A 20,457-nucleotide genomic window follows, 5' to 3' on the forward strand; every position below is an offset into this window, starting at 1 on the left:
GAGATTAAAAAAACTTTTTAGTTGTTTGTACGGAAGAGAGAAAAAATAGCCCACCGGCAAAGATAAGTCGACGATCGTCTACTTCACCTGCGCGAGTCCAAGACCGATAAGCCATAAACTCCCGCGTCTCGCAACGATCAAACAGAAAATGCAAAAAACGAAGCTATGCTCGCGCCGATTGTTCTTTTTTCCTTTTTTTTTTTCCACGCTCGTTTGATTGCACAGTTGGGCGCGATGCCACATATAGCCTCGTTATTAAAATAATGCAACGGCTGTCTCTTTCGCGCGAGGAACGGAGTCGAGAGAGGAGATAAAAGCTTATTAGCGCAGCGCGAGCGTGAAAAGCTAGTCAGTGCGAAGCGCGAGCCCCGAAAGCTTGGGTATATATACCGATCATCGAAACTTTGGCGCATCGGTAGACACCTTGCGTGCATGGTAATCGGCGATGCGGTGAAAGATAAGGTGTTTTCCGTAATCGGTCGAGTGTCGATACTTTTCGGAATCGCTATCACCATCACTTTGCCCATAAGTCGGCCCGACGCGGGGGAATTTTCGTTAGTTCCTTTCTTTCGGCTCGTACCCCGTACACATTGTCCCGGTTGATTAAGCATATAAGTATACGTTGCAGCGGACGAGCGATGCGAGAAAAAGACTGCGAGAGCGGCGAGGCTGCGTTAAAAGTGCCCCTGCGCTTGAACTCGCTTGGTGAGTTGGCACATTTTTTTCACACCCATACCCTAGTTGTACGTTTGACTTTGTTTTTCTTCTCCGCGACCGGCACCGGGGATGGAAAAACCGGTATGCCGACGCACCATGCGCGCACCCGTTAAAAATATGTATTTTTCATACGTATACGCATACAATAAATTTGTCAGCTTTTTTTATCTATTTTGGGTATCCAATAATGTCTTTAAATACCCACCGATGTATACATAGACATCACAGCGAGTAAAAGTGATATTGTAGTGTCATTTCGGGATGATTTTTCTGTCACGTTTACAATAACCGCTCGACTGCACGAGACAAAAAAATTTATGCAAATCAAATTGTCGACTGATTATTTACCATTATATGTAAGTATATAGTATAAAAGTTATCTCGTGCAATATTACTGCGACGCACGTATGTGTATCGATTCGTTTGTCATTTTTGTAATCTTCTCTGTATAAACACTCGAACAATAATGCTATAGATAATCGGTTGACATTTTTGCACCGCAATAAGTGTATATATTTATATACAAATATACGCCTACCATCTCGAAGAGATAATAACGCGACTCTGTCGAACTAATTGTCGTCCATCACCGTTCAAAATACACAAACGGCTTGCCAGACTGCATTGTGTCGTTCTGCGGAGCGTTGCGTACTTTGTACTCTTTGTGCGAAAGGAATTCTTCCTTAATGAATGTATAATATATAGGCGCAGTATATGTGATCAAAAAGGTCTTAGGTCTCAACAAGTACTCGTATATACGATTATCCTACGAAGAACCACTGATTTACAGTAAAATTACCTCAGCTGTATAAATTCAAACAAACAGTACGTAACAACAGTTATCCAACGTGATCAGTGATATTACCTGTAGTTAGCTACAACGTACACAAGTATAAGTCAATACAATCTATATACATACGTTGGTTGAATTAATTTTTCGAACCTCGAGTCGTTCGCGCTGAACAAAGAAGTCGAGCGAAAGTATGCGCCACTCCGCGAACATACAAATATACAAGCGAGCGTACGCTGACTTGACGGGGGTGTATTTTTAAATAGATAACGTATATACGCGGTTTTGATGCTAAAGCACGATATGCGCCGAAGACATTGTTTTACACTTAATTTAATAAGTGATTCTTGTTTTGTTCTACACTCGGTGGAGCGGTACACCTATACACACATTACAAATGGTGCACGCGAAGTTGAACAATAGGTGTACAAAGTGTTGCGATTGTTACGATTACACAGATGATTTCTCTTGTGCTAATCTACGTTTTTCTCAATTAGAGTGATATTTGTTTATTCATGTTCATTCACTCGAAAATCTGAAGTTTTTAGACTGAAACTCATTTTTTTATTGGAATTATATTTTAATGAATTACCAGTATTGATATCACAATTCAACGTATGATTTGATTAAATTTTTGCCTTATACATCAATTATTAATGTGTTGAGAAGCAAATTGGCGTTAATTGATTTTAAGTGAAGAATTAGGAAGTGATTGATAACAGAAAAACGATTTTAAAAAACGTTTACGCAAAGCGGATAGGTAACTAAATGAGATAGGGTTAAACGATTCGATGAAAAAGCTTTGCTAAAACAAAAAAAAAAAAGGATTCAAGGTTTGATTCTAATATTTCAGTTACAAATAATAAAACAAGCAAATTGAATAAGAGCAAACATTTATTTCGAAAGCAATGTGATTTATTATAATCTTGAACAAGTTTTCTTTAAAAATATCTCGTTTGCGTTGATGATATACTTTTACTTTGCCATTTCATAAAAATTAATAAATTTTTCATAATTTATTAATTATTTCATAAATACTGATAATTACAAACAATTTCAGTAGTAAATGTACAAGTTAAATAGCAAAGATCATAAACCATTATAACATCATAAAATTATAGACGCGAAAATAAAAGAGTGCCATAACTAATATTACAATGAAATGAAACAAAAATGGTCATACGATCGAATTATATACATATACGTGAAAAAAAACATCCTTTTGAACTTTAGCAAAAATTAGTATGACGAGCTTTAATATTCACGACATAAGAATATTTTCACAACAGCTAATCTAATCGTAAAAATTTGACAAGATGCACTTCTGCTAATTTCGTTTTTTCCATCCCTTCAATCTTTTTTCTTATCAATAATTTCCACGAAAAAAATGATTTCGACTTAAGTACCATTACAATTCAATATTACGAGCGCGCAATCGCACTATCGTTATTACGTGCGCGTATTTCACGATAAGTGGCAGAGTTGAACATCGATACGAATAATTTTCGATTGTTTTCCGCTAATCCTAAAACAAATATGTACGTACACGTCATAGATACTTTGACAAAAAGCGAAGGTGCGCCAAAGTCACATCAACGTAGTGATATTTAGAAGCGGCCGAGAAACGCCTCGAGATAATTAATTTTTACCACTCATCCGAGCTTTTGTGCTTTCATAGTTCGAAGCAGCCGATTTATCTCGTATTTTTTGGAAAAAGTGAAAAATGACAAATATTTGGACCGACTAACCACAATTACTTCATCCAATAATTATAGTAATAAAAAAATGTTCGATTTCAAAAAATATTACTGATCTTTAAAATATTCATCCCTACCTTTTTTAATTTTTGTTTTTTTTTTATAATCGTTTTATTTAATTCATATCGTTCAACTCAGCTGCCCGATAAGACCTCAAAGCTTATAAATCTTGTTGACAGACGCTTGACTACAAAATTTACTCGAAGAGGCGTGCTTTGATTTAAAAATCAAATTAGTCGCTTAGCAGACTGCCTGTCGAGTTCCTCGTAATGAGGAAAAAACTGTCAGTATCTTTCTCTATATGGATGCGTAGACTGGAGGAAATGAACGATTGCGTAACAATTGCTGTTTATAAAACTCGACTATTTTCCTCATGACTCGTAAAACATGTCATAAATAATTTTCTCTCCTCGTCACATCAGATTATTAATGTAAATTAATTTGTACGTACAGCCTCATCATATTGACTAAATTAAAAGACAATAATTACATGAAATTAAAAAAAAAAAAAAAAAAAAAAAGTTTTTAATGTGTATCTAATAATTTCCCGTATATCATTGTTGACAGACGATGGAATGCGACCACGAGATTGGCAACCAAAGCCCGCCAAATGCAAGGTGCCCCTGCGTCTGGTGCGACTATGTTTATTGGGTGTGCTATTGCCAGCTATGTTCGTGGCAATCCCAGTTTATTTGAGATACCGAGTTTTTTCAGAACAGCTGTATCCACTGGCACTTTCCGATCAGCGTTTGATTGATGCCAAAATATCGAGTACTTGGTGTCAGGTAGGTTTTTTTTTTTTTTTTTTTTTTTTTTTTTTTTTTTTTTTTTTTTTTTTTTTTTTTTTTTTTTTTTTTTTTTTTTTTTTTTTTTTTTTTTTTTTTTTTTTTTTTACCAATATTCTATTTAATTGAAAAACAAAGGTTATCATCATTTCACTATACGTGCACGAGGAAAAATTATTATCACTTCAAGACAACAATGATGAAAAAGTGAGGAAAGAAAATCAGTATGTTGCAGTACATGTTGTGAGTTGATAAAAAAAAAAAAAAAGTTTTTGAATGTCAGTTGGGTACGTTGATAAAGATGGACTTGATTTATTTATTATGAGACATTTGCGCGGATTCAGTGTCAATCAAGATTACTCAATAGGGATCAGATATATTTATGTTAGATAATGATTTTTAGCAATTTTTTTTTTTCCCCCCTTCATTTTTTGAAATGATTTTACGTGCGTACTTTAATTCATTTATTGAATGATAATAAAAAATCTCATGAATTATTTTTGACGATTAATTATTTACGAGGATCCCCATAAATTAAGCAGTGAGTGAGTGACACCTAACACCTTAGATTTAATAGTTATGCAACTCTCAGATAAATCATAAAATTAACGTTAATCTCAAAAATGAGATTACTTTGATTATTGGAGCTTGGAAATTTAAACAACTTGTCATCACAGGCATTGATCACTCTCTCGTCTTGTGAGCCGATTTTTCCTCAAGTATTATTTTTACTACTCCTCGAAACATGTGACAGAGATAAAAGAAAAGTTGTAAACGAGGATTAGGGCGAGAAAGGCCGGGGGAATTCAAATTTATTTGCCGTAACAGATAATCTGTTCCGAGTGTCATCGGCAAATGAAATTTAATTGAACGCGATAACGGCCTGCTCAAGAGCTATAATTTTTTTTCGCCACTATGAGTACACTTTCCTTATTTGTTGTACGTGTCGCAGCAATCTAGCAAATTCTAACGATTTGGAAAATTTTTTATCACGATATCATAATTGGATTATTAAATAATTTTAAAATACTTCCCAAAAACATTAATAGACTAGTCAAAGGTGGGTTAAAAGAAAAGTATAGCTTATTCAAAATTCATCGATAGTCTGAAGCAATAAATAATTTTAATAATTTTTAACAGCCTAATTTTTAAATGAACCAATTAAACTGTGTAAAACATGAGATATCTATCGATGGTAGAATTTTCTCGTTAAGAATACGAAAATGAGTCTATGAATAAAGTCGTAGGCGTTAATTTATCAAAAAATCAGGACTATACATGAAATTGGTTGAATAAAAGGTGATGCAGTAAAATTGAGTACTTAAAAGTTATTAGTTATTGTTCGAGACAGCTTTTACCTTTTTGTTTTGAAATGTTAATATAATTTCACAATTAAATTTAGTAACAATTAATTGTAGAGTCAAGTAGTGAAGGTAAACGCAACGTTCAATGCCTATTTGATGAACGGCGTACCAAAGGTGCAGAGCAAAGTGAGCCCCTTGAAGATGACCAGACACCTCGTGCTCGAGGACGACATGAAGGAGTACTGGGGATTTTATCTCCTCCGTGGCAGCAGCGTCTCCGTATCCACTTGTGTAAGGTATATACAATAACCTAGGAAAGTTTTTTTTTTTTTTTTTTGACAGTCCAAAAAATATTCAAAGATTCCTCTACTAGTTGTATTTCTGCGCAACACAAATATAAATTAAATTGTTTCGTCAGTATGTGATACAAAGCCAAAGACACAATGCGCGAGGTATGCGTCGAAGCTAAATGTGTCCAGTGGAGTATCATTAATTCGAATATCTATACACGCTAGTGCAGACAATGTATATATTTGGACAGGTCGACGCTCCACTTCAATGTTTCAATGAAAAACAGACATTTGTTTCTCTCTGACAAAGCGACGGATATCTCGCGACTGATAATATTTAATCGCTTATCTTGGACTTTGGGACGGTAATTTGATAAATGATGAAAATAAAAATCTTCTTTTAAATCGTGATTATCGCAAATGATTGTATATATTTTGTGAAAAAATAATTTATACGCGTTTATTGTTGTTGAAAAATTATAGTGACGTATGAAACTTAGCAATATATATATATTAAATGCGAATAATTTTCAATAGGGAATAGCTAAAAAATTTTTTAAATTAATCTTCCAACTAACATTATACTACAAAATACTATGCAAACCATTTGCAGATGGCCTGGGGCATCACTGACTGTTATTCGAGGACACAAGCACTTGCACGAATGCGCTTTCATAGGTGACGACAGTAGCGAGGAGCTCGAGGAACTCGTCGAAGTGGCCCAGGAGCGTGGAGTTTTAGGAGAATTGTCCAATAAGAAATCGGTGAGTATAAGATTTTTACTCTATAAGATTAATAAAAGTATACAAATATCCTCTTATTTTGATGTATCGTAAATGGTATAAATTATATGACATGAGGAATATTTGCAATGAATATCCTTGTAGTAGCAACAATAAACGTACCATCAATTTGTTTTGACGAACATTTTTGTGGCTCCAAATTGCCTTGTGGAATTGAAAAAACAAAACAAAAAATAAAGTACAAGGCACATTCAAAAATGTTTCTTAAAATCAAAGAAATATTTAATAAACTAGTTGCAAGTAAATGTTCTTAAAAAAAAAATAATAATAATAATAATATTTTTCCGCCCTCGGGTGGTTTTGGGAGGCTGGTACTTCCTCGGGCGAAAAAGCAGTTTTCCGGAACTCGTTCGAAAAGTCTCCTTTACGAACCTCGTTACGTCCCTCGCCTTCGGCTCGGGCCGCAAACGTCTCGGTTCGCAAACAGAGACTTTTCAAACTCGTAGGAAAACTACCATTTTCTACATTAAGAAGATTTTCTTATTAGAAATAAATACTTCTTTAAAATAAAAAAATACAATATTATTTTAAAATATTGCTTAGTTGGAATTAATTGTAGCGTATATTTGTTTGATCTTTAGAAATTTTCAGTGAATCACAAAAATTAAAAATCGACTGACGCGAGGAATCTTCAAATTTGACATCCTTGTAGTACAAAAAACAATACACATACCGTTACCGATAAACTTCTGACCAAATCTTTGTTCAAACTACACAAATCCAAATTTTTGTATAAATAATTCGAAACAATCAAGATAACACAAATTCATCGAGCGCTAAATAATTATTTACTCACATGTTAATTATTAGGACCAACGTTAAATCCATCGTATCTGCGACTTCTTCTCTATTCGTCACAAAATTCTAGCAATGCAAATAAAGATTTCCAAAGAGATATATCTCTGTTAAGTAACATTTAACTCTACATATTAGATAAATGTATAAAATAAAAAAAATCGGATTGCAGCCACCGAGTCCGAGCAACGAGCCCTCAAAAATGAAACGCGTCCACCAGGACGTCGAGTTCCTCAACAAGCAGGCCCACAAAAACGCGGAGAACATAAACAACCACCAGCCGCAGCACTACACGAGCCACGAACTCGACGCCAAGGACATGCGCGAGATCCTCACGCAAATATTCATGAAAACCCTCGACATGAAGAAACGCCAGAAGGAGACGAAGGCCCCGACGCAGCGGCAGCACTACCACCACGAGGGCGTGTTCAAGGAGAGCGCCAACATCGACAAGCCACCCGTTGTCGACGAAACCGAATTCATCAAGCTCGAGCTCGTGCGCCTCAAGGCCATGGCCTCCGAGGCAGCCCACCCCATGTCGAGTACTCCAGGTATACGCATAATATATCCTTCCATGATCCACCACCAGTCAACCACTGCCCAGAACCCCCGCAATCATCGAATCACTTTCCAAACAGCGTCCCCCTCCGAAACAACTACGGTGGATCCAAGCGCGCGGAGGACCAACTCGAGCGAGCCTTCGTCCGTGGAAGTGTACCAGGACGCCTTGGAGAAGATAAGCGCGCTCGGTGAGAGGGGACAGAAGGTCCTGAGCAAGCTGGTGGAGGAGATCGGCCAGAGGAATCCCGAAATCGTCGCCGAGGTGGCGGCCAAAGAGGCCAGCCGACGCAAACGGGACCTGACCCTGACACCGCCCATGGACATGCTGGCCGAGGACGACGAGGCTGCGGATGCTGCCATCGAAGAGGTACGTAAATTATACATCATTTATAAAATTTGTACCGTGAGACGTAGGTTTCATGTGTTTGTGTGTTTGACAGGGCGTACTGCAGCCGGACGGTATAGCCGACGACCGGGGGACCGTCAACGAGACGACCCTCAACGACAGGAGCAACTCTGAATTCTGGAGCTCGTTCAGCAGCTCCGAGGAGAGGCTGCTCGAGTGCAAGGGCCTTATACTGAACCTTCCCTTGACGCCACACCGGTTCTGCGACTCGAAGATGGAGCATCAACACTCTACCGCCGCGGTGGCCAATACCATCACGTACAGGTACACCGTACAAATTGCATAAATGAAAAAATAATAATGTGATAAACGTGCACACCGAAACATTTGTGTTTTATTGGACTGTACCTATACATGCAATGGCTTGGATAGTGATAAAACATATATATGAGTGACAATGTGTACCCAACACACAAAAAAAGGCTATAGCATCAGAGAGATTGACATTTTGAGATATGGTATATGTTTCCAGAGTTCCCACGGATGGTTACTACTTTTTCGTGTTCAGCTCGGAGAACGAGATGCAGTCGAACTACCTGCGCGTAAAGTTCGACCTGCAGAAGAGGCTGTACAACACCTCGGAGTCGGTGTTCCAGTGCAAAAACAGCACGGGGGAGTGCTCCCTGCCGATCAGTTTCTTCAGTGGGGAGAGGACGGTCCTCGAGTTGCCGGTCCTAGCCGGGGACGAGTCGCTCTGGAACCAGGAGTACGTCGTCATGTCGACCTGCGTGCCCAGGACCGCGGTCTACGTTGTCTGCACGATGGCGGTGCCTCTGCTCATCCTCATGTTTGCGTTTTATTGAACCTCACAGGAATATCTCGCTGGCCGAGCGCGGGGCGAGCTCTGCAAATCGAGGGAGGTGTCGTTGTTACTTGTTTGTTTTGTTTTGTTACTCCAGATACTGGCTTTCTTACCAACGACAAACTTGCGCGTCTTCTTTTATTTTTATTATTTGCCATTCCGAGTATTTTAACTTTTTAGCTTTAGACCGCGTTGTACATCAAGATTTGCTCGTCTGTCTGTTCTTTTTTTTTCATCTCTTTATCACAAGCGTAGAGAGGGATGACAAAAAAAAAAATCTACGCGAGAAGCAAAGTTGTTTTTAGTGTAAGGTATAGTACGGGGATCGTTGCCGCTGGGAACGAGCATCAGAGTCACTAGGTTTATTAGTTTTCCTTCCGAAAAGACTGTAGTGATGGTTTACGCGTTGGATGATAAAAAAAAAAAAAAAGGCAAGTGTAAACCGTGTGAAGTATTACGATTTTTTCATTTTATTTTATTTTTTTTAACCATCCAAACTCGAGTATGATATTTGTGCGATATTTAGACAAATTCGGGTATTTCATAGCCTTACAAAATAAATGGTAAATAAAGCGAAAAACGAGTTTTAAAGTGTACCTCGAGTTTAACAAAAACTCAAACGCAATGTGATATTTTGATATTTAGTATACCGTATGTAATATTCAACTTTTTTTGTTTTGTTATTGTAATCCTTTATGGATGCAAAAGAAAGGAGCTTGGGTAAAAAAAAAAAGTATTCTTTATGCACGTGCATTTGAAAAAAAAAAAAACAAAAAAAAAAAAAAACACCCCAAATCCAAATGCACGATAAAACCGTGAGAATTCAATGACTTTGTAATACTTATACAGAGCTCGCTTTTTTTTTCTACTTTTGCCTCGAAACGATTGCGCCGTAATTGTAACAACATAGTTCATACGTACATGTTAAAAAATTAATTTATAGACGAATAAAAATTTTTGTACCAAAAACGAATCCCTTTCATCATCATTCGTAAACACACAATACTCGCTGACAACAACTTGAAAGTCACGCTAAGGAGTCCTTCGAGGTATACGTATATCTACTGGTGTACCCTCTGTATATATTTTTTATACGAAAAGGCCAACCCAGCCATCAATCAATCAATCAATCAATCAACTAACGAGCAGATAGACCAGAATCGCGACCCGAGACTGTCCCGACTCAGAAATGATCTCCGGCCCGTCCCACGTCCTTCCCTTCCTTCGGTGTCCGCCCCTGTATATCTCCCGGAGTCATCTGCCCGACGATTTGTAGCCGGGGATTAATTTTTCACGCCACGATTACTCCCCCCCCCCCGAGCCTGTTTCTCAGCTCGCCTCGGCTATCTATCTGCTTCGAGAAGGCGGAGCGCTGGCGTTCCTTATCAGCTAGAAACACTCGACACTGGCTGCCTACTCCTCCTTCCTTCCTTCCTTCCTTCCCTGGGGAGGGAGCAGGCCAAGACGTTCGCGCAGACTCAAGGATACACCCATCGTCTCTTGTTGTTCATTGTTGCTCTCGGATTTTCTTTTCCAGAGAAAAAAAAAAAAAAAAAAAAAAAAAACCCAACCACTCGTACATTCGTGCAAGTTGCAGTTGCAAAAATATAATTTGGATAACATGTCGCTGATGCGGGAAAACGTGCCTGCACAAGAACGACCATGTGTATGCAGGAGGAGGTGGTGTATACGGAGCGAAATGGTCGCGGGACGTGCGAGTATACAAAAGCTCCGTAAATGAAATGCACATCAGAGAGCCTTCGCTACTCGTACATGTGTATAATATATATATAACCATACGACCGACGGATGGATGCGTGGCAGAGAGAGAGAAAGAGAGTCGTGGGGGGAGTAAACACTAATAGTGGAATTAATACGGGGACGGCTGCTCGACAGTGATAAGGAAAATTGATTCCTCCCTCCCGCTGGTCCCCTCTGCTCTATTCCCCCCCCCAACCCCCTCTTGTATTGTGTGCCCTCTGAGCCCTCTCTCGCGCTCGTCGACCATTTCTTTCGTTCTTTTTTTTTTTTTTTTTTTTGTGACGCGCCCGCGCACGCTTACTCGTTGTAGGTGGTGTGGGTCGTTGAATTTGCCGAGAAAATCGTGTATACTAGCTCGTTTGCTTCCGTGGACACCTCGATGATGCCGACTCACGCGAGTTTACGTTCTAACAAAAAAAGAGGCGCTCTAATTTTATCAAAATTGGAAATGAGTGACAAAAAAAAAAAAAAAAAAAAAAAAAAGTACCTATATAGATACGAACAAATTCAAACAAGATGACGATAATGCACGAGGTTTGACGTTCATGGGACAGTGGGCAAATCTCAGCGACACGCCCACCCATAGCGTGATTTGCTTCAGTCCCTTTTCGGGCTCCTCGCCTTTTTTATTTCCATTGCGATACACGTACGGTATGTGTATATAGTCGACGAGGGCGCGCGTGCCTTTTCTCTCAATGATTCCGCGTCGGCGCGCTCCACACGTATATATACGTGTGTGATACTCATCGTTGACTTTTGCACGACAATGGGTTGCACACAACCGCGCGGCTGCCTATAAAACGTTTTGTGTGATCCGGTCAATGGGAGAGAGAGAGGCGTGTTTCTCGCGTGATTAACGTGTTTTATTTTTTTTAATTTTATTTCGTAAGTGAGGCCAACTGTTTGTTAAACAAAAAAAAAAAAAAAAACCCGTATACAATGTGGTATTTGTTTTTTCGTCCATCCTGAGTGTGCTATTGGGCCACGTGCATCCCATTTGAGTATAGCTGCCGGTCCCAAAGTCCGAAAATGTATTCATCCTCACGTGTGGGAAAAGCGACCGCAAAGTCGCTTTTCGATTACGGTATACGATCACGAGCACGCGTCGATCGGCAGATCTGTATCGGGTTCCCTATGTGCACGAATTTTATTAGCTGCTCAGAGAGAGACTGATTTTTGGGGGGAAAAAAAATGGAGTGGCTGTAGAAATGGTATTTCTATTATTTTGAGGTGACGCAGTGCTAACGTTAGAAATAAGGGAAACTCTGTGGGGCGAGGAGTTATTTACCCCCCTCGTATTGGCTTATGTGCGTACAATAATGTGGGGATGGTAGGTAACAAATGCACATAACGGGGGAGAGGGCGATGTGTACGAGGATACTTTATCATGGGGGGGTTGACTGAAATAACCAGTCGCTTACGAGGACAATTAGACTCGTGTGTGCTTTTTACCAATATTCATATAGCCTTTGCATGTATAGGATGTGGCGAGCGGTGTTTTTTTTAGAGCTGCTTCGTGGCTCTCTGGGTGTCGTTATATTTTATAAGCCTCTGAGAATACTGAGATTTCAAAGATTATATATCATATACACACGATCGAGGGCTCATGAATTAATTTACGAGTAATTTATCGCCTTTCTGCGATATAAATTATTGTATTATTACGAGGTGTCCGTTTTAGATTGAACTTTTTTTCCCCCTGTGTACTTCGTATTTTTTCGTACTGTACGCATGCAGAATTATCCTTCGATCCAAGTTTAAAATAGCTAATGTGGTACACCATCAGTAATAAAAAAATTACATAAGTAATAAAAAAATTGTTTTCTATTTTAACTGGTAAAACTTTTTTTTTTTCTTTTTTCAAAGAGACTTACGATAAATATTTTCGTGTAATCTTGTCACATATTTTTAGATTCCATATATTTTCAGTACACTCACACTTTCGTTTATCAAATTTCACCACTTGAGAAATATAATTTTCACCTAATTTCATCCATTTTCGTACCTTTGAATTACCGATTTTATATATAGAGCAAACGATTGTAAATACTGAAATAAAGACTTTCGGTATCAACTAGGTAAAATCTTAACTTTTTCACAACTCACTGAAAGGATTGGTGTACAATACAAAAATTAAATAACAATAAAAATTCAATCCAAACGGAGATTGCGATCTAACACGTACACGGACAATATACCTTTCATTGCGACGTTGAACAAAAGTGTCGAATCAACGGAGCCAAATGAGGGTATCGAGGCGTGTACTCCATTGTCCCGTGGACACATCACACGCGCTCTGTACGTATTTTATTTAAAAAAAAAAAAAAAAAAAAAAAGAAAAAAAAAAAAGATGATCCCATCCCTCCCCTGCAGAAAAACTTATCCCACGCAGATTGGACCCGCTAAAAGGCACTTGAGATCGCGATACCGGCTGATTGATACTGCGCATCCCGCACCTATATAATATACCGATGACACCCCATCGAAAAATCGTATATCCCCGATGGCAGTCGGCCCTAATTCGAGTGTCATAATAGAGCAACACGTGACTATAACGGTGCGGTCACTTGACGGCTAGGAGGGAGGGTGGGAGTCTGTGTGCATTGGCGTACGGACCGTAGAGTGGGACGCGTCGCCCTTCGTTATTGGCTATATGGGTATTAATGCAGATTTAACTGACGGTGCCTTCTTTTGTCCCCGTCGCTGAGTGTTTGGATACTGCGACCCTTCCACTGATGGTTTCCGACGCTGCTCGCTCTCGTGCACGCATGAGTGATGTTTTTTTTTTTTTTTTTTTTTTTTTTAATCTTTGCGATTTGAATTTAATTAGATGGGAAAGCTGAAGGGTGATGCTGGTGGTGTTTGTGCGCTTGTGCTTTTTATTTGGCATCCGATTAATTTCATGGCGCTGGGAAAGTTTTTTATTTTCATGTAGAAAATGTATTCACAATTTTTTTTTGATTTGTTTTTCAAAGATTGATTAGTTTGTAAAAAAAAAAAAAAAAAACTTCTGTCTTAGGAAATAAAAAGAAAAACTGTAAGAATATGAAAATGATATATTTATTTAAGTAATATTTCATGCACATTTGAAAAAAAAAAAAAAAAAAAAAAAAAAAGAAATGAGTAAATGAATATAAAACTTAAACTAATTCACTATCAAACGATTAAACGAATAAATAAGTCTCCCATACCTACCTACGTGTATTCAGTGATCACGGGATAAGAGTAAAAAAAAAATAATTACAAAACATTTAGATATATTATGACGTAATATTATCAAAAGAACTTTTGGCTTTTGTTGCACAACACAAATAATTTTTCTTCAAATGTTTCGTGATTTTTTATTAAAGTGGAACCAAAACGTGAAAATAATAATAAACAATTATTCTCAAACCAAATACACGCGCAACAACGATAAGACACAAATTTTATCCTACACCGATTATGAAGTAAAAAAACAAAAAAGAAAGCTCCTTCTCCTTGACCTAACAAAAACGAAAGAGCACCGAGGAAGAGAAATTAAATCCTCTCCCTCCGGAGGGATAACCCCTGTCGAGATTTACCGGATTAAAAGGAGCCAAAGGAAAACTTTGTCCGGCCGTGGGATCTGTTTCCCTACATTGGAACAACAATAACAGACGCGATGAACTTTTGTATCACTAGTGGCGCGACAAACCCTTCCAAAAACGAATCGACACTCGTACACCTGTACGATCGGGCGAAAGGTAAAATTTGCCGTCCGTAAAAATGAGAGCGAGCCCAGCAGCCCCTTCTAAGGACTTTACCAGAGAGAAAGAGAGCGCGACATCGATTTGCGCGCATCGGCCCACGCGAGCCAATGCGGGAGCTCCCATCGGGTGAAACACGCGCGCGCGGGGCGACTCCACCCACAACGTTTCACTCCGCGCCGGGGAGAGCTTGTCCGCTCCGCCCTCGAATTTATACGCTTGTCCCCCCTCCCCGAGGAGGTCCTTCTTCTTCTTCGACTAGACATCCCTCCTCGTTGACGCCGTCAGTCAAATGTCCTGCCACTGTCGAACGCGAGTTGTGCCCCAGATGAGCTTCGTTAGTCCGATACTGTGATTCTTCCCCCCTCCCACCTCAGTGTTTCGTGGAGTTTACAGAAATATACTCGGTGCTGGTGCATTTCGGCGGAGGCACGGACCAATAATGGTGTGCGTTTGACGCGTGTGGAATAAGTACTTTCTTTTTTTTCTCAATTGTATCCTGTGTTTTCGCGTCCAAGTGCCATTGATGCGTGTACATACATGCATGTGATTGTGAGTTTCGTGTAATTGTTGTTTTAGGAAAGACAATAATCAGTGGCCAGCGCGTTATCTCGGGGTATATTTATATTTGACCACAATAACACGATGGAGTGCGCGCATAGCACGGCTCCGCCGAGGAGATAAGGGAGTATACCACACGTATATGACTGGATCTGGGTATATCTGACGAATGTCAGGGACAAAGTGCCGTCGACGACCACGAGTTTTATCTGCTTTCCGGTTTCTTGTTTTCTTTGTTTCGTCATTTTATGCGTAAGTTGGTGCAAAGTATTACAATAAAAATAATCGGGGCTTCATCAACAAACTAATTTCCGAACATAGATATTAAACGCAACGAGCTGGAATGTACATACCCATACCCCCAAACCATCACAATAGCAATTAAAATTCTTATGAAAAGGAAAAAAAAGTAGAATAGATCACTTTGAGATGGAGTGAAAACTAGCCATGGGGGGGGGAATGTTGTAATGATTGTAGTAAAAAAACGAGGCGCCCGTTGTTTTGTTCCCCCAGCCCATGTTGACGTACAGTAGCGCGACAAACTGCGGGAGCTCGGAGAACGACAATGGCTCGCCGGCGGGCTCGTTGCTCTCGGGCGAGGGCGAGATGGCAGACGAGCCCGGGGATTCCCCGGAAACGCCGAGGGACACCGAGGAGGAGGCCGGGCTGTCCGATGACTTTTACTCCCACGACACCGACGACGAGGACGAGCAGGGCAGGAAGAAACGCGATCGCACGAATTCGGTACTTCCAATTCTTTTTCCTCTCCCATTTTTCTCTTTCTCAAGTTGCAGTGCACACATCGTGTCAAAACTACCTCGTTCCATACCATATTTAACTTCTACGTTTTTGTCAATGTTTTATCATTTCGATTACAAATATTGATCCGCGTTCGCTCAAACTTTAACTTGGGATATATACCAGGTATATTTAAAAAGTCGCTGTTGACATCATTTTTTTGCAAAGTGTAACGGGCACTATGATCCTTTTTTTATTTCTTCATTATTTCTACCATACAACAATTTAGATGAAAAAATTAGCCAAGGTAGTTGAAAAGATGTTTAAATATTTAATTACAATATCCAAAATCCAATATTGTACGGTAAATAGTGATGGATAAAAAACTGTTTCACACCAAAACAATTCCACTTGGGAGTAGAAATGATTGTGCCTAAATCTGTAAGTATATTTGTAAGGAAAACAGCATTTTCACGTAAAAACTACCGAGAGACAAACATTTTTCATTTGTAAGAAAAAAAAAAAAAAAAAAAAAAAAAAAAAAAACACTTGTCCGTTAAACCACATCCATGACTTTCCAGATCGACGGAGTGTCCTCCTCGACGAACGGACAGTTGGGCTCGCCGACGTCGCGCGCCAACAGCGGGTGCACCGGGGTCAAAAAGCTCTTCACCAACAGCCGCGAGCGATGGCGCCAACAAAACGTCAGCGGCGCCTTCGCCGAGCTGAGGAAGCTCGTGCCCACCCATCCCCCGGACAAAAAGCTCTCGAAAAACGAGATCCTCCGCATGGCCATCAAGTAAGTGTGCAAATGAGTACCCGTTGTGTCACGTAACTATATGTATGTATAATATGGCCCCCTCAATTGCAGGTACATAGGCCTCCTGAGCCGCGTGCTCGAGTGGCAAAAGTCGCAGGAGCGCAACGGCGTCGCGGCACATGGTCACCAGGAGGTGCGCGTCAAGTCAGAGCCCGTCCCGACGCACCACCAGACCACCGTCCCGGGGACGATCTACCAGGCGATTGGACCGCAATGTTTGACGAGCGACCGGAACCGCGGTGGTGTAGTGCCGATGGTCGCAAACCCGAGGCCCACTGCGACGTTTTTGCACGGCGTGCAGGTGAACGGGGGGTCGCAGGGGTGTCCACCGCGAATCGGGAGGCATCAGGTGGCGCCGACTCAGCAGCACCATCACGTGTCGTCGTCGTCGAGTGGTTACGCGAGCAATGGGTGCTCCGTGGCTGCCAAGAGGCCCAAGCTCGAGATGGTGATGGACGAGGAGGTCGAGAAGGAGGAGGAGGAGGCTCTTGTTGTTGTTTCGCGGAGCAAAGCCTGCTCGAGGAAGCGGCTCAAAGTACCCTTCGGCAAGGATGCCAACAGAACTTGAGATTGCGCGTGTGTGGGTGCGCGTGAACGGGGGATTGGAGGGAGGTGTTATACGAAAGTGACATTTGTTGGTTGGTTGTTGCGGAATTCAAACAATAACGATCCCCCCCCCCTTTTTTTTATCCTTACCAATGAAAAATCACTCGTGTCTCTTTGTATAGTTTTAAGCTTACTACAGTGATTGTTAATTTCCCTCCCCCCCTTCTTTTTGCGTCATTCTACCCGCAGTTTTTCTTTTCTTTCGTTAATACTTTTCGCTGTCTCTTTGAAAAAATAAACAAGTGCGTTACAAACACGTGGCTGTGTCATTGTATCTGTATGCCATCCAACATTTTTCATGGCTGTTTGTTTTATTTTCGAGAATCTATGCAAAAACGACATAAAAAAAAAAAAATAAAATAAAAAAAAAAAATAAACCTCACAACAGTTGATCCCAACACTCGTTGTTTTACAGTCAAACAAAAGATAAGTTAACAAAAACGCAAAACAAATGAACAATACCGTCATATTTGTATTTCTGTTTGATGTTGCGTTTGTTCCACGTGTGTGACACGCGTTTGATGTTAATGTTGTTTAAACTCAGCGTGTACCAAAAACTACAATGTACAATATTGAAAAAGACGAGGGGAAAAAAAAAAGAAAACAGACAGGTAGAGACTATGTATTACGATTTTTGTGCACCAGGTGGCATGTAGCCTCGGTTTGTTAAAGAAAGCCCATTGTCACCTGTAACCTTACCCGGTCTAAAGTCCCCGTAGACTTGCTCCCTCGGTCTCGGCTCCATCAGCCTCTGCCTCGGCTCGTACTGGCTCATCGCGCGCCTGTGATGCCCCGCCTCGAGCCTCCCGCCGCCAGCACTCCTGTGCTCCAAGCTGCTCCTCTTGGCGAGCGGCTGATGGTACCGGTGCTGGTCGTCCTCGTCACACCGACCGATCCTCGCGTGACCCACGGCCTCGGTTGGACGGGGCACTCGAGGCAGCAATCTAGCCGGTGATGGCCTCAAGTCCGAGTTGCGCTTCGCCTCGCCCCCGGCCAACACGCTCAGGCTGTACTTGCGCCAGGCCCGTTGAGCCACGGCCGGTTGCTGCTGTTGCTCCTCCTCGCTGAAGCACAACCTGTCGAGGACGAGTTTCCGCTGGAGTCGGCGGTCATCGGCGTTGACGGGCTCGAACACGTGGTCGCTCCAGCCACCAGAGTCCCGCCTGTCCGAGGGCAGTTCGGGCAGTCGCCTGTGGTACACAGTAGCCGGTGTCTCGGCACTGCGCTCGTACTTGCTGCCGATGCTTGGTTTGCCGTCGCGGTCGTTGAACTCGAGGTCTTGGCTGTTGCGGCGCACGGGCTCGGGTGGTTGGGGCGGTGACGGTGGCGGGGGCGGTAGAAGAGTACCCGTCGTGGATGAAGCCGGTGGCTGCTTGTCTTCCTCGCTGCTGCTCTTGCTGATCCAGAGGGTGTCGCGGGACGGCTTGCGCACCCGTTGCGGCCACTCGGTCTCGATTTTGAAGTCGTAAAGCTCGCGCAGCCGTTGTTTCACGCGGTTCACGTCTGGCTCGTGGTCACCTGCAGACGAGGCCTTTTTTTTCTTTCTTTCCAATCCTTTGCTCGTCGTTGGTGTTTATTTACACAATGAATAGTCAAGAGTCGTGCAAAAGGAGGCATCTTCGAGGAGTATAATAATAACGTGGAGCAAACGTTTCGATTTTATGTACAAAGTTTTATTTTTTCAAACAACACACGTGGGTTTTACATCGTTATTCGCACACTTTGAGATGATGTGATGGACGATTGTACGAGTATCTCTTTATGATCGATAAAATTGATTTGTATTGTATTTTTTTTATTAATGGTTTACTCCTGTATACTAAAGAAAAACTGTGAATTGTTATTTTACACGAAATTGATGATTTAACATTAAAACGATTGGGGATTAAAAAGGTTTTCGTTAGGTATACACGATACTTTGAAAGAAAGGGTAACATTTTATGTACACATATAATCAACACTTTTTCTGGAGACACTAAGAGTAATAATAAAAAACATTTGCCTTCGATACAATGATACATCAAGTTTTAGACATTAAAAAAAAAAAATAGTAATAATATAATTTACAAACATTGAAATGGTTTCGCAAACAAAAAAAGTGCAATCAAGGCTGGGTAGTTGAAAAAAAATTGAAAGACCGCGTTAGGATTCTGATGTCCACCCAGCCCCGAGCATAACAATGTACCGATTGGATAAACACTCGAAGGACAAAGAGAAACGCCACACAAAAAAATTAAAAATTGAAAGAAAAAACATATGAGCTCATTGAACGGAAACAGAAAAAGAAAAAAACCATCAGGTACTCTCTAACGCGTCCGATCAGCACCTGGTGCACTGGGCTTGGGCTGCTTCGGCACAGCCCCGGTGTCCTCAGCTGCGACGGTCGTAGTGGTGGTGTCGACGATGGGTGCAAACTTCCTGATGGGCTGCCACCCGACGATCTGCTGCTCCTCTTCCCCCTCGGTTATACTCTCTTGGCGCCTGCAGGTAGACAGCAGCGACTGGTTCTGCTCGGAGGCCCGCCTGTAGGACGGATTGCGCTGCACGGGGCCACGCGAGCACCCCACCCACCTCGCCCCGAGCGGCTCGGGATTGTTGCCCCCCTCGCTGATGCGCCGAGCCAGGGGCGACGGCACGTAACGCGAGACGATCGGGCCCGCGTCGGACATGAGCCGGTAGTTGCCCAACCTGCCCCGCTCGCTAAAGTTCACGTAGCGCTCGTTGTACCGCGACAACGAGTCCCGTCGCACGCTCCCCGTCACGTCGGCGCTGTGGCTACGCGCCTGCCGCGTCCTACCCGGAGTGCGAACGACGTCGTCCTCGTTCGCGTGCTCCGTTGATCGGTAGCGCCCCAGGACCGGCAACGGGCGCACCTTGTCCTTCGTCTCGGGGATCTCGTGCAGGTCGAGCGTCCACCGACGCGGCGAGGGCTTCTCCCCAGCGCTGACGCTCCCGGCTACTACGAGAGTCAACCGCGCTCTTTGAGCCTCAAAAATAACTAGGGGGGGTGGGTGGGTTGTGTAAAAATCGTAAAAAAAAAAAATAGTACCGACCTTCGGTGGCGCGCTTGGGCGTCGAGTCGGCGGCGATGGAGCCAGCCCTGGCGTTGTTGGGGGCCCGAGGGTCCTTGGTCGGCAGGCCCGCCTGTATGGAGCCCCGGGAGAAGGGGATCCATCGCGAAGTCTCCCCGGCCTCGGTGTGCCGGCGGTGCTCCACCTTGCGCTCCATGTACT

The 20,457-nt window shown here is 41.9% G+C and overlaps 3 protein-coding genes across 4 annotated transcripts; 2 read left to right on the plus strand and 1 right to left on the minus strand.

The window, feature by feature from the left end:
- The first annotated feature begins 313 nt into the window (after positions 1-313).
- Positions 314-9,791, plus strand: LOC106640672 (uncharacterized). Of its 2 annotated transcripts, XM_089591073.1 has the most exons (8): positions 315-705; positions 3,832-4,049; positions 5,468-5,649; positions 6,257-6,407; positions 7,414-7,792; positions 7,880-8,169; positions 8,243-8,472; positions 8,681-9,791. In XM_089591073.1, the coding sequence occupies exons 1-8, from the start codon at positions 639-641 to the stop codon at positions 9,009-9,011; spliced, it is 1,848 nt and encodes a 615-aa protein (XP_089447199.1). In that variant the 5' UTR covers positions 315-638; the 3' UTR covers positions 9,012-9,791. The 2 variants fall into 2 exon arrangements, with proteins under 2 accessions (XP_089447198.1, XP_089447199.1); XM_089591072.1 differs by having other exon boundaries at positions 314-705; positions 7,414-8,169.
- LOC106640642 (uncharacterized) lies at positions 8,598-20,454 on the minus strand. Its single transcript, XM_014354734.3, has 4 exons — positions 20,278-20,454; positions 19,551-20,183; positions 17,924-18,742; positions 8,598-9,052 (listed from the first exon to the last, which is right to left on the minus strand). Exons 1-4 carry the CDS (start codon positions 20,450-20,452, stop codon positions 9,015-9,017), a joined length of 1,665 nt encoding a protein of 554 aa, XP_014210220.3. The 5' UTR covers positions 20,453-20,454; the 3' UTR covers positions 8,598-9,014.
- Positions 15,186-17,273, plus strand: HLH3B (Helix loop helix protein 3B). Its single transcript, XM_014354814.2, has 4 exons — positions 15,186-15,312; positions 15,574-15,804; positions 16,380-16,597; positions 16,670-17,273. Exons 2-4 carry the CDS (start codon positions 15,577-15,579, stop codon positions 17,184-17,186), a joined length of 963 nt encoding a protein of 320 aa, XP_014210300.2. The 5' UTR covers positions 15,186-15,312; positions 15,574-15,576; the 3' UTR covers positions 17,187-17,273.
- Positions 20,455-20,457: the final 3 nt, after the last annotated feature.

The sequence above is a fragment of the Copidosoma floridanum genome, unplaced genomic scaffold, assembly GCF_036245765.1.
Source record: "Copidosoma floridanum isolate Cflo_tuat_1 unplaced genomic scaffold, Cflo_Japanese_pri ptg000013l, whole genome shotgun sequence".
Taxonomy (NCBI): Eukaryota; Metazoa; Arthropoda; class Insecta; order Hymenoptera; family Encyrtidae; genus Copidosoma; species Copidosoma floridanum.

Excerpts from the sequence above, each read along its gene's own strand:
- LOC106640672 (XM_089591072.1), top strand. The coding sequence starts at position 639 with ATGCGAGAAAAAGACTGCGAGAGCGGCGAGGCTGCGTTAAAAGTGCCC. Across the intron at positions 706-3,831 it reads CCTGCGCTTGAACTCGCTTG|ACGATGGAATGCGACCACGA; the intron begins GTGAGTTGGCAC and ends CATTGTTGACAG. Across the intron at positions 6,408-7,413 it reads AATTGTCCAATAAGAAATCG|CCACCGAGTCCGAGCAACGA; the intron begins GTGAGTATAAGA and ends ATCGGATTGCAG.
- HLH3B (XM_014354814.2), top strand. The coding sequence starts at position 15,577 with ATGTTGACGTACAGTAGCGCGACAAACTGCGGGAGCTCGGAGAACGAC. Across the intron at positions 15,805-16,379 it reads AACGCGATCGCACGAATTCG|ATCGACGGAGTGTCCTCCTC; the intron begins GTACTTCCAATT and ends ATGACTTTCCAG. Across the intron at positions 16,598-16,669 it reads ATCCTCCGCATGGCCATCAA|GTACATAGGCCTCCTGAGCC; the intron begins GTAAGTGTGCAA and ends CCTCAATTGCAG.
- LOC106640642 (XM_014354734.3), bottom strand. The coding sequence starts at position 20,452 with ATGGAGCGCAAGGTGGAGCACCGCCGGCACACCGAGGCCGGGGAGACT. Across the intron at positions 20,184-20,277 it reads GCCCAAGCGCGCCACCGAAG|TAGCCGGGAGCGTCAGCGCT; the intron begins GTCGGTACTATT and ends TGACTCTCGTAG. Across the intron at positions 18,743-19,550 it reads GCCCAAGCCCAGTGCACCAG|GTGACCACGAGCCAGACGTG; the intron begins GTGCTGATCGGA and ends CCTCGTCTGCAG.